Source organism: Varroa destructor, unplaced genomic scaffold (genome assembly GCF_002443255.2).
Source record: "Varroa destructor unplaced genomic scaffold, Vdes_3.0 BEIS01000003.1, whole genome shotgun sequence".
NCBI lineage: Eukaryota > Metazoa > Arthropoda > Arachnida > Mesostigmata > Varroidae > Varroa > Varroa destructor.
The window spans coordinates 1,318,284-1,332,456 of NW_019211456.1; the positions used below are offsets into that span (position 1 = coordinate 1,318,284).

The following is a 14,173-nucleotide window of genomic DNA, read 5'->3' on the forward strand; positions in this document are numbered from 1 at the left end:
TTCAAAATAAACATGCAGATAAATAGGCACCGTTCCTACAATAAAAAAACAGACATTTTATTATGCAGTGAAAGAGATTGCCTTGAGATGCAACTCTGCATAGAAAGCTTTTGCACTATTTTTCGTGTAAACATATTTATTATACACAAAGATGCCCCTGCTAACTATTGAGTACGAGAAAATATGCTTTTTCTCGTACTCAATGATAACCACATTATGTGCACCCGGAGCGTCTCCTTAGCGGAGGTGTTATATAATAGCTCCAAATTCCAGTTGTCATTAATACTGTTAGTGATGTTTTTGCACATGCGTTGTTCTCCGGGCGTGAAGACGTACCGATTAAAAATTGCGGTTTGTATCCAAAATAGGTATATTCGTAGCTTGTAAATTAAAAGCTATTTAAATTCAGTAAGGTCTATTTCTTTTTACGATACAGAGTACTGTTAAGTAAACTGCTACGTTCATGGAATTTAATAGGACGTACCACAGGGCGCCTAATGCGTATGTCTGATTACGTCGCTACGGTAACCATGAACTTGCCGTTGTAACTGGCTCAAATTCCGGTTTTGGCAGATGGCTATCGTATTGTTTCTATGTCGTAGGTCAAGGTTCGTCGAAAGAACCCAAGGGAAGTCCAGCGAGACCCACCTTAACTAGGTGAAACAAGTCCTTGATGCTACACCGATGGGGTAACTCCGAGGACTTGTTAACAAAGTAGAAAGAGTCAAAGGCGTTAAAAATAGCACACAACTGCACAGAAACGCGACGACCTGGGACGTATCGTCCTAGTACAACTAATCCTCGTAATATTTGTTGTATGCTTTGCTAAACGGGTCATGTGGGTTAAGTCATCATAATTCGAAAACAAACTACGCTCACTCAGCTTCAGTAATGCAAACAAATGAATGAATAGGGTACGGGACGTACTCGCATTAATGGTTTATTACTTAGACAAACAATTAGCTTATGCAACACTCTTACCCTGTAAAAGTTACTGGTATGCGGAGTATGAAATTATCAAATACGAATATAAGGGCAATTATAAAAGTGTCACTTGAATTTTATGAATGTTGACAATATTTCGAACACGAACTAAAGGGATGATAAACAAGTTCATTAGTCCACTCTCAACGCACTCATTATCTTTTACTTGTTTTCACATCGCTATTACTGTCCATCCATCATTTCATGTCTCGTTGTTCATATTTTCTATAAATAACCCTTGCTCGCAATATTGATTGTATAGTAACTTTATTGATAAAGACCAACACACCTCTCAGTAATAGTTGACTGAGCTTTGATTTTATAATTCAGTTCTTTTGTCTGATCACTGAATTTGTCTATCATATAAATTGGCACCCCCCACAATGCGTGCTTGCTCCAGTATACTAATACGCAATTATTTAGTATTGACTATGAATTATCTCGCATTAAGTTATCTCATCTGTTAAATACAAACGCTACAAGCGTATTTAACTGTTTGATTTCTGGATTAGTAAATACCATTACGAAAACATCTAAGTTACCTATGAAACCATTACTTTCTGATGGACACTGATGTAGAATTGGAAAGCTAGACTGTTCAGATGCGGAGTAGATGGCGATAATTAAAACGAACACTACACTTGTGAAAAAGCCACACATATTGCTTCTGACCCAAGATGGCGTGGATCAAAAGTCGGACAAATAAATTACACCAAATAATTTTACTCATAAGAAGAATATTTGATTATTTGATCGTTTTATTTATTTGGGAATGTGTTCCCGCCCCACGATACACATATTCGTACTTTTCCAGCAGCGTCATCATAAAGGCCATTAGAACTTGCTCTTATATATCAGTATAATAATAACAATATAATACTAATGATAATTTCTATATCTATGCTAATCATATTAATGGCCCATCATAATTAGCTTTATCGTTATTGTCATTAGTTAGCACACAGCATCTTTAATTACTAAAAGTCATTCATCGTTTGTTTATAATCGCGGGTGCGTCTCATGCACACACAGACAGTTTTTATGTCCATTGGCTTGTCTTTATTATTGGTTGTTTTTTTTTTGTAAGTGTAAATTACCAGGTGGTTGCTGGCAGCGCACTGTCGTCTATTATAAATTGTCACGACGATATTGGTTTACGCTGTATAATCTAATATATGATAGTAGCATCGCTTGACAACTTCAAGCGCGGTTGTCTCTCGTTACCGCCTCTGTCACGAAAAAGAGAGAGACGGAGAGAGCGGACTAAACATTTTGATGAGAGTTACACACGAAGAGACAAATGATGACATTCTTCGGCGGACCGCTAACAGTTACATTGTGGTCTGTCAGTAACTGTCTAACAATTCATTGCAGTTAAGATGATATTGGCATTGTTGAAACACGTGTCGTAATGCTTCGTAAGACACATGGATGATGGAGCTTACTGTTGTTTGGTGCTGATCTCAGAAGCAACCCTGAATGGCATTAGATAGGAAGAAAAATAAGTTATTAGCTTTACGCTAGCGCAATTCAAATCATAATAATCAGATTTTTATGAGAACAATGTGTTACTGACAATTTGATAAAACGTCACTGTCAATATAATATTGGTCGGCTTTCTTCTTGGTTCCGATTTTTAATTTTTTTTTGTCTTAGAAATGGTCAAGTATTGCTGACAAGCTGCATTTCGTTGTCGAGATCATAACATGCCACCTTAAGTTCGGCCTGGGAATGCTCGTATATCAGGTGGTAAAAAACAGCATTTCTACTTCTAATCGCCTTTCACAAAAATCTAAAGGCTGCCAAACAACAAAAAAAATATTGCCAATTTGGAAAGGAAATAATTGTCTGGTAAAGCCTTCATCGTACGCAGAGCAAATTTCTTCGGTTGTTTTGCATAGTGTTTCAACATAGAAAGAATAGCAGGGCCAAAAATTACATTTTTTGCCACCCGACATAACTACTCTAAACTCAAGAAAAACTTTTGTGATCCGAACAAGACGACGACAATAACAAAGAGCTTATCGAACCAAAAGTTTTCCACCGCTATACAGTACCTAAAAATCAATAACTAAAAATGAAAAGTACAAACGAAGAGACGATTATTTTCTTTCGAATTACAAAAAAACGTAATAGTTACTATAATTACTTTACACTTTATTTAAATTTACCTGTAGCTAAGAATCTTTTGCCAATCGATCTTGGATCGAGTGAGAGGTAAATGTCTTCGAAGAGCCTTGAAAGTTTTGTCGTTCATAGATTTGTAATTTTCATTAATCGAACTCTGGTAAGAAGCCTCGGCATCGCGAACTGCGTGTACAACCGCCTGTGCAAATACCGCACAATCATTCTACAACAAACAAACACAAAAATGAATAATTTTTATTTTTGCTAAACCCTTTCTTTATAGATAATGCACAGAAATTTTGGAACAAATATAGGAAAAATATATGCACATAAAAATGTGATCATTTACAGGGGACCTGTGTTGTTAATTTAATCATCGTACCTCAATTGGTATGGATAGCTGGTGTTCTTTATTTGCCTGAAGTTGGACATTTCCGTCTTCATAATAATGCACCTGCACCTTAACAGCTCCAAGTAAGGACGCCCGGGTAGCCCCCGATTCACATGTGAGCGTCCAGACTCCGCGCCAACGGCCGTTCCTAGAATTAAGGTTAACAACATACCCGCGTACGAAAATGCTTCAGTACAATAGTAAAACTTATTTTACACTGTTTATCAAACATCGCACGTGTCCTAACTGCCTTTTATTATATAAATTATTCTTGCTACAGCTAGAATCATGTAAACAGCCTTAAGTCATACTGCTTTTTATTTTTATTTGCCATCATCATAACGAAATAATTTCCAATTCGTCGAGTACAAACCAGTAATTATGACTCTGGAACTGATGATCCTCGATACACATAATGTATTGCCTGCTCTGCTGGTTATTGTTCTCGCTTTGGTCAAAGACGGCAGCTACACCATGGCGATAGTGTTCGATACAGTACGCACCCCACGCAGCATCAAGGGCCGCTCGTAGGGCCTCTGAATCAGGTGAGCTTGTGGGGGACATTGGCTGTGGATCGGTTGTTTCGCGTTTATAATGATCGAACCGAAACGAGACACCGCCTCGTGGATCATAGTACCTATGATGATAAAACGTCTAGTAACTATCCACATATAAATGGAGAATATTGGGTCTTTCGATAATGTTAGAACTAGGAAAGCGACTAAATAAGTCCTATTTAGAGAAAAGTGTACAGACCCGCGGGTTTCGTTCCGCGTCTCGTTTTAACTGATGCAATTCATTAATGCTATACTCAGCGTAAATACACTGAACACTAACAGTTATCCCGTTACCACTATTCTTCTCCGCCTAATCCGCTAATCTTTTGTAATTATTTTTTCGACCTGTTTTAATATGAACGAATTCCATTTGCATGACAAGTAACTAAGCAGAAACTATAGCTCAGTTGTAGACCTGAAACACTCAGCTGCGACCCTATAACAGCAATTCCGCTGTCCAGTTGCAGGTATTTTCTTCTGACTCAGTAAGCCTTTTAGTGAGTTTTAGTGCGTTCCAGTTACGCTTGGACAGCGGGATAACTGCAAAATTTCTCCCATAAGAGTATTCCAATAGTCCTGTTGCCACACTGCGATTCTTCTAATATTTGATTCGTGTTATGCCCAGCCTAGATTACCGCTCGACTATGCGCTGACATTTTTATAGGTGCCGGTTATACCTCTCCTAAGACCTTATAGGATTAATTGTATTATCTTGTGGCAACCGTTTAGTTACAGAAATCATATTCTATTATGCTGTTGCAGCATTGATTAGCTACTTCCCTGGGATGAATCACCAACAGAGTAGAATGGAACCGCGCTACTATGTCTACTATATAAAGAAACAACTGAACTCAATTTGAAAATTATCAGATAGACGATTTTTTCTTCATCTGTATACGTGAAGTTCATAAATTTCAAACTACTTAAGCAAAAATCACAGACTTTACACAAAATTTCAAAAAATTGAAAATTAACTGTTAGTCCCATGTTACGTCTCTTGTATAGAGCTTGAAAGAACGTACCATTCTTTGGTAAAAACTTCCCGCAAATTTTCGACAGTTGTCAAGCAAATCTCAAAAAAGAAAGGTCAATTCGCTTAAGTGATAAAGCGCTTTATGGAACCAAAAAAAAAAATAGATACCCCCAAGAAACAATGTTCAGTCGGCCCCATCTTACAAGCAGCTCCTCTCAAAATGAAATACGAAAAGCCTAGCAAAAATCAATAGCATCACTACTTTACAGGACCGATATGTGTCAGATAGGCAAAATTTAGGTGCAGTAATTTGCTCGAAGATTGTCGCATCTATGTTTCTGGATTCAAAATCTATCTAGAGTCAACTGAAAGAGATAGTAACCTTCCATCGGGTAGTTGGTTATAATGTGTAATTAAACTTTTGTGCGAAAGTCCATCGACTGAGCACGGTGTTAGCTGATCCATGTGATAATCCGAAATTGTGCTGAAATTTACGTCAAAATAAAAAAAAAAAGCTGTATTAGTAAACACTTTGTTCGGACTCATTGTTACTATTATTGATTTTACTTTTATTAAAAATATGATTTCGCTAGGTATTAGTCTGTAGCTGATTGAAGGATGTAAGGCATCTCGAACGTGTAAAGCCATAGATCTACAGCAATGCTTTTGTGTAAAAGTAACACTTACTTTGCTGCAGCCTTTGAGAGGAGTTCGTGATTGCCAACTAGAGCCCTACAGTCTGCAATCGGAAAAAAACTAAATTAATGGCTGTCGTTTTGTTTAAGCTTAGTGCCATTTTAGAGCAAGCGTAAATGTTCGTGGTACAGAACCGGCGCCGCCAACAGTATTTTTCAAGGTGCACCATCCTTAGGCTACCAGCAAACCATCATTAAAGCGACAACCTGTAAACGCTGTTCCACAAGATCTTCCAATTTACGTGACACTAAATTGATGTGTGCTTCCTAAAAGCCGCCGCCTCGCTACGTCGCTGAAAATTTCAATGTTTAGGCGAAAGATCATTTCAACTAGTTCCAAATGCTTTTGAATTAAAGGCTGAATACTTCGATGGGCAAAACGCCCGGTGTTACTATCGTTAAGTAGTGCTTCAGCTAATATAGTAAGCCAGTTAGTTTATCGTCTTAATACGGGCACGTAAACCTCGGTAAATAAAGAATAGGTATAGGTGATTATTAATATGCTAATGAAGTGAATTACAATCACCAAAGCGGGAATTCTGAACCCTTTCGCTGATCACCATTTATTTACCTCATATATATAAGACGTACGGAAAGCAGTACGTATGTAATCACACATTAACAGTTGTCGGCAGGGAAAGGAGCCCTCTATGTTTCCAGTTTGATGTCCGGTATTGCCGGAAAGGGACCCTATTCATGTACAGCCTACCCCCCCCCCCCCCCCTGCCCGGGGATAGAAAATTCTAAAGTATGATAAGTAAATAGTGACAATAGATGTTAAAGCTTCGATTTAGTTCCATTAATGGAAACGCGATACAATGACGTCGGTTCAGGCAATAGTGGGGAACAACAACAATGACGGCTAACAACGAATGACGCGTGGCGTATGACTCTTCGTTGACGAATTGCAGCCCATAAACTTTTTTTGCAATATTTAATGTATGACAAATGTGGTGAGCTAATGCATAAAAAAGATTCATCTAAGCATACATATACACAAGGTCCACCACGTGCTTGAAAAACTAACTTAAGAAGCTCGAAAATTCCGGTATTGAAACTCAGTGATACGCATTACATGCAAAAACTTTAGGCAACAAAGTTTTGTGTATCAAAAAATTGACCGTATTAGTTACACGTATATGTAAAAAATGAGGAAGGGTTCCATGCAAATTCTGAGGTTAGGTTACTTCCTTTTTTGGTTACGTCCAGTTTTCCGATCATCAACACAGACGTACGTATAAAATGGCTTTTTTTTCAAGTGAGGCAGTATAAACCAGCATGAGCATAGCAGTGGTAAAAAGCGTGTGAAGCCCAGATTTTCTAATGCTACCAAAGCTCTTCTATGTGGAAGTATAGTATTGACCAAACTCTTGACACATTTTTTGTAATTTGCACAAAAGCAGAACAGGTTCTGTTCACTGTGTTACAGATTTCGAGCTATTACAGCACATATAGACCCCGTTTATTATACGTACCATTGAAAACCTCGTTGAACTCTCCAGGTGGTGAAAGGCTCATGAAACTACTGATGATTCGCACCTGAAATGTACCGAAGTAGATTTTTCTTTGTAGAGCTACATACCGAATTATTGCTTTTTTAAAGGACCCTACATATTTCACCTTTAAAATATGACAAATACCGAACCAACAGCTGTAAAAGCTTTGCATAAAGCGTCTCACATACTCACATCCAAACATGCTTTTTGTTAACCGAAACAATCAAGAAAGGTGTGATAGGCCAACTAAAAAATGCCACTTGGTTCAGGTGCGTTTCCAATTAAAAGATAAATAGTAAACACATCTTGCTATTTATTCGATTCTTACGGGGCGATTAGTTTCGCGAAGTATGAACATTTACAAATTAATTTTCAACGCATATGAAATGTAGGATTCTGAACAAAATCTGGGGGCCAATTTTTGCTCTCAGTATTTACAACTAAACCGGACTATCTGTTCGATTTATCTCCAGCTGAAAAAGCGGTTGAAATGATCGTTCATACATTAATAATTTTTGAGCCGCTTAGAACGGTGCTATTCTGCTCTTGATTCTGTCTGGTCAGTGTAACCTATTCGCCTGTGTGCAACTAAGCATTGCGTGGTGCTTCATCTCGCAACCGCTGACATGACAGCTCCCACATAAATATATGTCGTATAGCAATAGCGGCAACGACAATACCATGCCAATACGACCGCCGCCTACGTCAACTTGTTGGTGCCGTTCACGTTGAACAACGATAGTAGTATGACATGATGCCTTCTACTTATATTTCAATATCCGCACCTCTGTGAGAAGTTCTGGGGAAGTGCTTCTGTATGTATCGATACGGTACGTTCTCAAGATATACACTACTAAATAATGTAATACGTAGCAGATCTGATTTTCTAACATGATCACTGTTCTGTCAATTAATCAGACAGATTTCCGATTAATAAAGGTTGTTTTTTTGACTATGGACAGTCCGCGTCATTTTTGACCAACACCAGTTTTCTATCAATATGTTTAACTACTATAACACGTACCATTCAATAAATGAATGCATATGTAGGACAATGCACCATATCAATTACTTTTAGGAATAGTGAGCCCTGAGCAGAAATGAGGAGGCAGGCATAGCATCGATTCAATAAGAAACAGAAATCACATTGAATTTAAATGAAGGAAGGAAGGAAGTGCTTCATTTCACTGCTTATCGGTAACACCTTTTGTAATTTTAGGTCTTGTACCAGCATAGGCACTATAATCCTCAGTGACATATGTACAGTGTCAGATCAGTCAGCACGTAGTCAATAGTATCTCGTTAACAGTGGTTTTAACAGGCAGCTATTACGGATCTGTCTGAGACCGCATATGACAAGAATGTATAAAATCTTAGAATACGTCTGTTTTTAGTATTAGCTAAGTTAGACAGAGCATTTTATAGCACGTTATGCTAAGTTAATCTCCGATATCTAACCATCGGTTCAAATTGATCGATAAAAGAGAAATAAGCATTAAAATCTCTCAGTTTTCGATGTATTTAATGTTCTAAGCCAATTCAGTACAATAACCAGTCGACTGTTGAACTCCTTTTCAAAATTTGCTAAGAGATGAGTAAATTCGCAGAAACGATACTCCTGCTTTCGTCCGCTCCGTTTGAAGTAGTCTAAACTCACGCGGATAATCTTCAATCGACACTAAAAATTCTGTACAAGTGGACAAGACTCAGTACAGATTCTTAGGTCTATTATCGTCGACTTTGCTCCCTACGTCACTTAGTGTTTGATACGGGACAGCTTTCTGCAGTTTATTTGCACGTCGGAACCACAGAATTCCCCTAGGCTTATTTAGATGACTATAGGATTGATAAAGATTTGGTACATTTTGCCATTCGATTTGAGCTACACAAGAGAAATCGCTGGGTGTAAGTCAAGCTTATCTGAGGTAATTTGATTACGTGAATATGAGCAAGCCGCCTTTCGAAAATGTCCTATTTTTCGTAATACGCTGTTTCACCGCGGTCTGTGTAAATAACGAACGGCGGCCATGTTAAGCGCTGCACAATATCTCACAGCGAAGTGTTCATCGCCGACCCAAGTTTATCTTTGAGTACACCTATACAATTACATTCTCTACGTTAATTACAATAAAAAAAAAAAAGGAAATCTTAATGTTTAAATGAACAAAGTCTACTGTGGACGGGAAAACAGTGGAAATGGACCAGTTTACCGCTGGTTGGCCGAGGATAATTAACAGTAAATGACATGTACTTCCGAGCTACAGTGTGATCTGCATATGTCGACCAAGGATTCGTTAGATACTCCTACTTACGTTAATAATAAAATAGCATATGATCATATTAATATTTATCAAGGCCAACACTGGAAATTCGAACTAACTAAAAAGTTAGCCATTAGGAATCGTTTTTTTGGCTGAATAACCCTGATCAGCATCATCGGAAGAAACCATTATCACTTCCGTATTAAGGCGGCAAGGTATTACCTTGTACACACAGGTATCTGAATGAACATGTGTATCCAACAGAGTATCTATATATATAGAGGAACAAATGGTCATGATTCGTGCAGTGCTCCGATTTGGACAAGAGGCTTTCGCAATGGAAGCGTCAAGTTGCGACTATTCGAACAGAACGGCACTCGGCTTAACACCGCGCTTGGTCCTCCGCGGTCGTCCCCTTAGTAGATTGCAGCTTGATCGATTCTGACATCGTAAAAACGAATTGGCGTATGTCAAATACGGTTTGTATTAACGTGTTATTTTTCGCCGAATGCTTACGAATTTTTGTTGGAACAGGAGAGTGTTGGAATGGTTTCTTTGCGTAATGAGTATACATACTGTTCGGTTATACGTCGGTTTCCGTTGCCGATTGTATTCATTCATTTTTACCAAGAAAAACTACTAACGAGTATAGTGTACTATAGCTACCTAAATCATTTCAAATTATATATAGATAAGTGTCCGTGGAGTTATATATATTACTTTATTTTATTTTCTCAAAACATTCTTTCGTTAGCGGTCTAATGATTGGTGTTTTTGCGACTGACCACAACCACTAATCGGACCGGCTCTACTATTACCCGTTGCCGGATTGATCAGTTAGTCAGTGAGCCTTTGCGGTGGCGCAGGATTCACTCGAAGACTGCTAGCCAATTGTAGCAATAGTAATCGTTATTTTATTTGTCATACATGCTAGCCATACACGGCTTGCGTTTATAGACGTACCCAGAATATATGGCAAACGTATAAGATCTGTTTACTGCGAACATAGTGTAACTCCCACGAGAAGATGACGATGAAAAAGGTATGGCAGAGTGGCGTACATTAACTTTGAATATCGATATTAGATTTGAATCGATATTAGAGTAACTGTTCCAATATCGTTGGTATAGTAGTTTTCGCGATAAGAAAGGTTCTGTTATATTTAACGTATTGTAGATGGCGATTGGCCTAATACTAATAGGCGATTTATTATGTACGTATATGGCATCTGTCAATATGTTATGATATCTTGATCTCATTCGTGTGTCCGCTGTAACCGAGCGTGCGGTTACGTTAGCCTGATCCCTGAAGCTAGCTTAAAGAATCAGGACAGATAGAAGCTTCGTATTACAAGATCGAATATCGATTCGGCCATTGTTTGCTAAATCACTTCTCGGTACTCCTTGAAGGCTTTACGTCATAAGAGCTTTACGCAAATCCCTCACAGATTCGAATCAAAAATTAAAATCTAAACAGAATCGCACAGATTCGCTTATCTGTGTTAACAAGATCGGGTTAGTTTGTTAGTCATTATTATTACTATTATCATTATTATTATGTCACGTCTTTATGGCATAAGAAACATCCTGAAACACGCAAGCTGATATCAACTGACCAACAACATCTCAACTTAATGGAAGAGTAGTGAGTCTCAATTGATTTGGATACCTATGATACGAGCTTTATCGATATATACGTTTGGTAAGCATAAAAAAATGTGTTTCCATCTTTGGAATGTGTCCGGTGACTTTGAATCCCTTCGGATGTGATTGTTTTTTCAACTATCCTATATTCTACTCAAGTTAACCCTCCTCCAGATAAACAACAGTTTATCTTGAATCCCAGGGCAGACCGAAACGCCGACAATATATGGGCTTCAGTTTCTGTATGATCTGCCGCAGGAGACCAATATCGATTTCAGTATTTACAATTTGTAGAATTAAACGTAAACTTTAAGGACTGCATTTTACCGTCTCCCATTGTTTTACTTGTCCCAAAATCAAAAACGTAATCAATCAGTGACGTTTATCTACGGAGAGCGTGCAAAGCAAAGCAAGGTAAAACAAAATACAGAGAGCCGATGTTTTTTCATTCGGTAAAAATATTACTTTAGGCATGTTGAGTATTATTAGAGGACAAGTGGTTCTTAGCGGCCTGCTCTACTATCATAACACCTGCTCTACATTGAGTGGACAAATACTGATTAGTTATTATAAAAACAGAAATGTATTAGGTTCGTTTGTGTGTATGTCAATTTGGCACCTTGTCGTTGTCCGAAGCGTCGTCCATGGCTGCAGTGGTAACACCTTTGACTACTTCTTGACAAAAAAAAACCTTGACGAGACGATCAAACGACGAGCCGTCGACAAGCAGCAACTTGCAAACTCATAAGCTTAGCGACTCACACAACTTAAACGGGCGGCCACTTTTAGGATTCACCACATACTAATACACATAGTCACACTATCTTCTCTATATATGTGGAAAAAATTAACAGCATCATCCACTGACTGCGGAACGGGAATGCAACAACGCTTAGCGTTTTCTTCGTCCTCTTTTTCCTTTCGAAAACGTATTAAACACAATTCATTGAAATGTGTTACATGTGTATATTCCTCGATGAAGCGTGTTTCTCTACCATCGACCTCTTCTTCTATATTTTTATTGGATAATTGGTCAGACAAAATTGTTCGTGCAACCCAGGTCGCCCAGAAAACTACACAAAACGTCAAACAAGAATTTGCAGTTTCAGCAACAACAGCATAACCGACTGACACCCAATACCGAATTATGATCACTGCCGCGGCCCCCGTTAACGACGACGTCGTTGTCGTCGTCGTCGTTGTCTCAGCCTAGAACACACCTTCCGCCACAACTTACTGCTTAAACACCAGCAATAGCAGCAGTTGCATTCTACAACTTCCCCTCGGGACACATACAAATCGAAACTAGCACGACAACAGCAACAACAACAACAACAACAAGTCGCATAAGTTGAAACTAGATAAGGCTGGTTTGACCCGCTGTTGTTGGTTGATTAGAGCTTGAAACTCAACAGCTACCCCTTTGGCAGTTGTTACTGATCAATGGGCGGTTTCGTCCGTTTGCTCGCTTGGCTGCGATGGAGAATGTTGTTGCTGATAGTTAGCAGCATCAGCGGCGAAAACCACCAACACGGGCCACCGAGAGGAGCCGAGTCAACAAAGATGGCGACACCGGCGGTAGGCGGCAGACATTTCAGATCACCATCATCATTATAATAATGATTCTCCGTTGCTCAACTGGCGCCAGCGGTCGACTGGTATATTAAGGATTACTTTGATCTTTAATCAGCCAGTTTACTCTCAAGTTACGATTGGCTTTATTGCAAATCGGCTTTAGCAGGTTTTGTCTGCGTGGCGGCCACGGTGATGGAAAACGATGAAGCACAATAAATATCGTTTGAGGACGGCCTGCGTGGCGGCCAATACAGCGGCGTACAGACCCTGCGTAAACTGTAAAATGCATGTACCTAATCGAATTTTCAATGTTAGTTTCAAATTAGACACATCGACCCTTCTAAACGATTTTTTTTTTTAAATAAGTTGGTCTGTCTAAGCATTTATAGGCAATATGAATCGCGAGGTAAATGACTCCGACACTTGTTCTGGTAAATGGCCCTGACGATCAAGGCCTCTTTCTCTAGTCATAATAAGACTGTTTATCTATCGTTATCTATAATCACGTGTTGTATTTAGTGGTATAGCCCGTCAACCGGCTGCAGATGATGATGCAAATTCTGTAACTAACAGAAATCCTGTAACAGCATATTGAAATCTTACTAAATGTAGAACGGTATGACTAAGTGCAGAACGCGCGGTCCATTGCACCGGCACAGAGGACCACGAAAGAGTTCGACAGAACAACTTCACAACATGCGGGATCGTAGCTTATTCTATTCGATGTGCAAGTGCCGATAAAGTAAAATTAAGCCAACAATCCGATTAGTAACTGTTTTAATTGTCAAACTTCTTACCTAATTAGTGTTTCACTAAACGATGGTAGCCCCTGAGTGGTGATTGAAAATACTGATCTCCTAGAAATTGCACACATATTCTCTGTAATAAAGAAAATGCTTCGTGTTTCTCGGCTTGGAGCTATGATCCGGCGCAAATTTGCGTCTGGAGCGACCTTCGAACCAGTGGAAAAAATACGGAATATTGGAATTTCTGCTCATATCGACTCAGGCAAGACAACGCTCACTGAACGACTTCTATACTATACAGGCCGTATAGACCAAATGCATGAGGTGCGTTTGATTCAATTCTAATAGAACGAATGATAAGACCTCAATTTGCACTTCCTCGCTGCGAAGTGCACATGCGTTTGTTATGAAGACTATCAACAAGAAACTCTATGGTCTATACGTCGAGGGAGAGCTAGCGACACGCACATTAACTCTTCTCATATACTACCGCAATTTTATATATACCGCCTCTCTTGTTTGGAGTCCATATGTTATAGCGAAGTTGAAATAAGAGTCGCATTAATGTTCTGTGGCTCTACAAAGACACACATGTAGAGTAAAAATTTTACTTACCTATGTTTAACATCAAACCAACACCACAAATTATTGCTCGTCAAACATTTTTTATGCACTATTCATAAGACATAACAAACATATTTGAAAATTAAACGTTTTTTCATGAA

The 14,173-nt window shown here is 38.8% G+C and overlaps 2 protein-coding genes across 4 annotated transcripts in view; one reads left to right on the plus strand and one right to left on the minus strand.

The window, feature by feature from the left end:
* Positions 1 to 1,232: 1,232 nt before the first annotated feature.
* On the minus strand, positions 1,233 to 12,690 carry cpa (F-actin-capping protein subunit alpha). The gene is made up of 8 exons (XM_022796977.2): positions 11,747 to 12,690; positions 7,203 to 7,266; positions 5,720 to 5,771; positions 5,415 to 5,516; positions 3,876 to 4,139; positions 3,494 to 3,650; positions 3,156 to 3,334; positions 1,233 to 2,459 (listed from the first exon to the last, which is right to left on the minus strand). Exons 1-8 carry the CDS (start codon positions 11,771 to 11,773, stop codon positions 2,426 to 2,428), a joined length of 879 nt encoding a protein of 292 aa, XP_022652712.1. The 5' UTR covers positions 11,774 to 12,690; the 3' UTR covers positions 1,233 to 2,425.
* The window catches only part of mEFG1 (mitochondrial translation elongation factor G 1), a 32,334-nt gene continuing 28,548 nt past the window's right edge, over positions 10,388 to 14,173 (plus strand). The window contains exon 1 of one of the 3 annotated variants that reach the window (XM_086984317.1): positions 10,388 to 10,526. In XM_086984317.1, the coding sequence (XP_086840443.1) occupies positions 10,512 to 10,526 (15 nt within the window). In that variant the 5' untranslated portion in view covers positions 10,388 to 10,511. Of the gene's footprint in view, positions 10,527 to 13,256; positions 13,773 to 14,173 lie in introns of those variants that run through there. The other 2 variants (XM_022798722.2, XM_022798723.2) reach the window with 2 other exon arrangements.

Coding starts and splice junctions, on each gene's coding strand:
- cpa (XM_022796977.2), bottom strand. CDS start 11,773: ATGGACGACGCTTCGGACAACGACAAG. Junction 5,517..5,719: donor CTCTCAAAGGCTGCAGCAAA/GTAAGTGTTACT, acceptor CGTAAATTTCAG/CACAATTTCGGATTATCACA. Junction 2,460..3,155: donor CAAAAGATTCTTAGCTACAG/GTAAATTTAAAT, acceptor AATGCCATTCAG/GGTTGCTTCTGAGATCAGCA.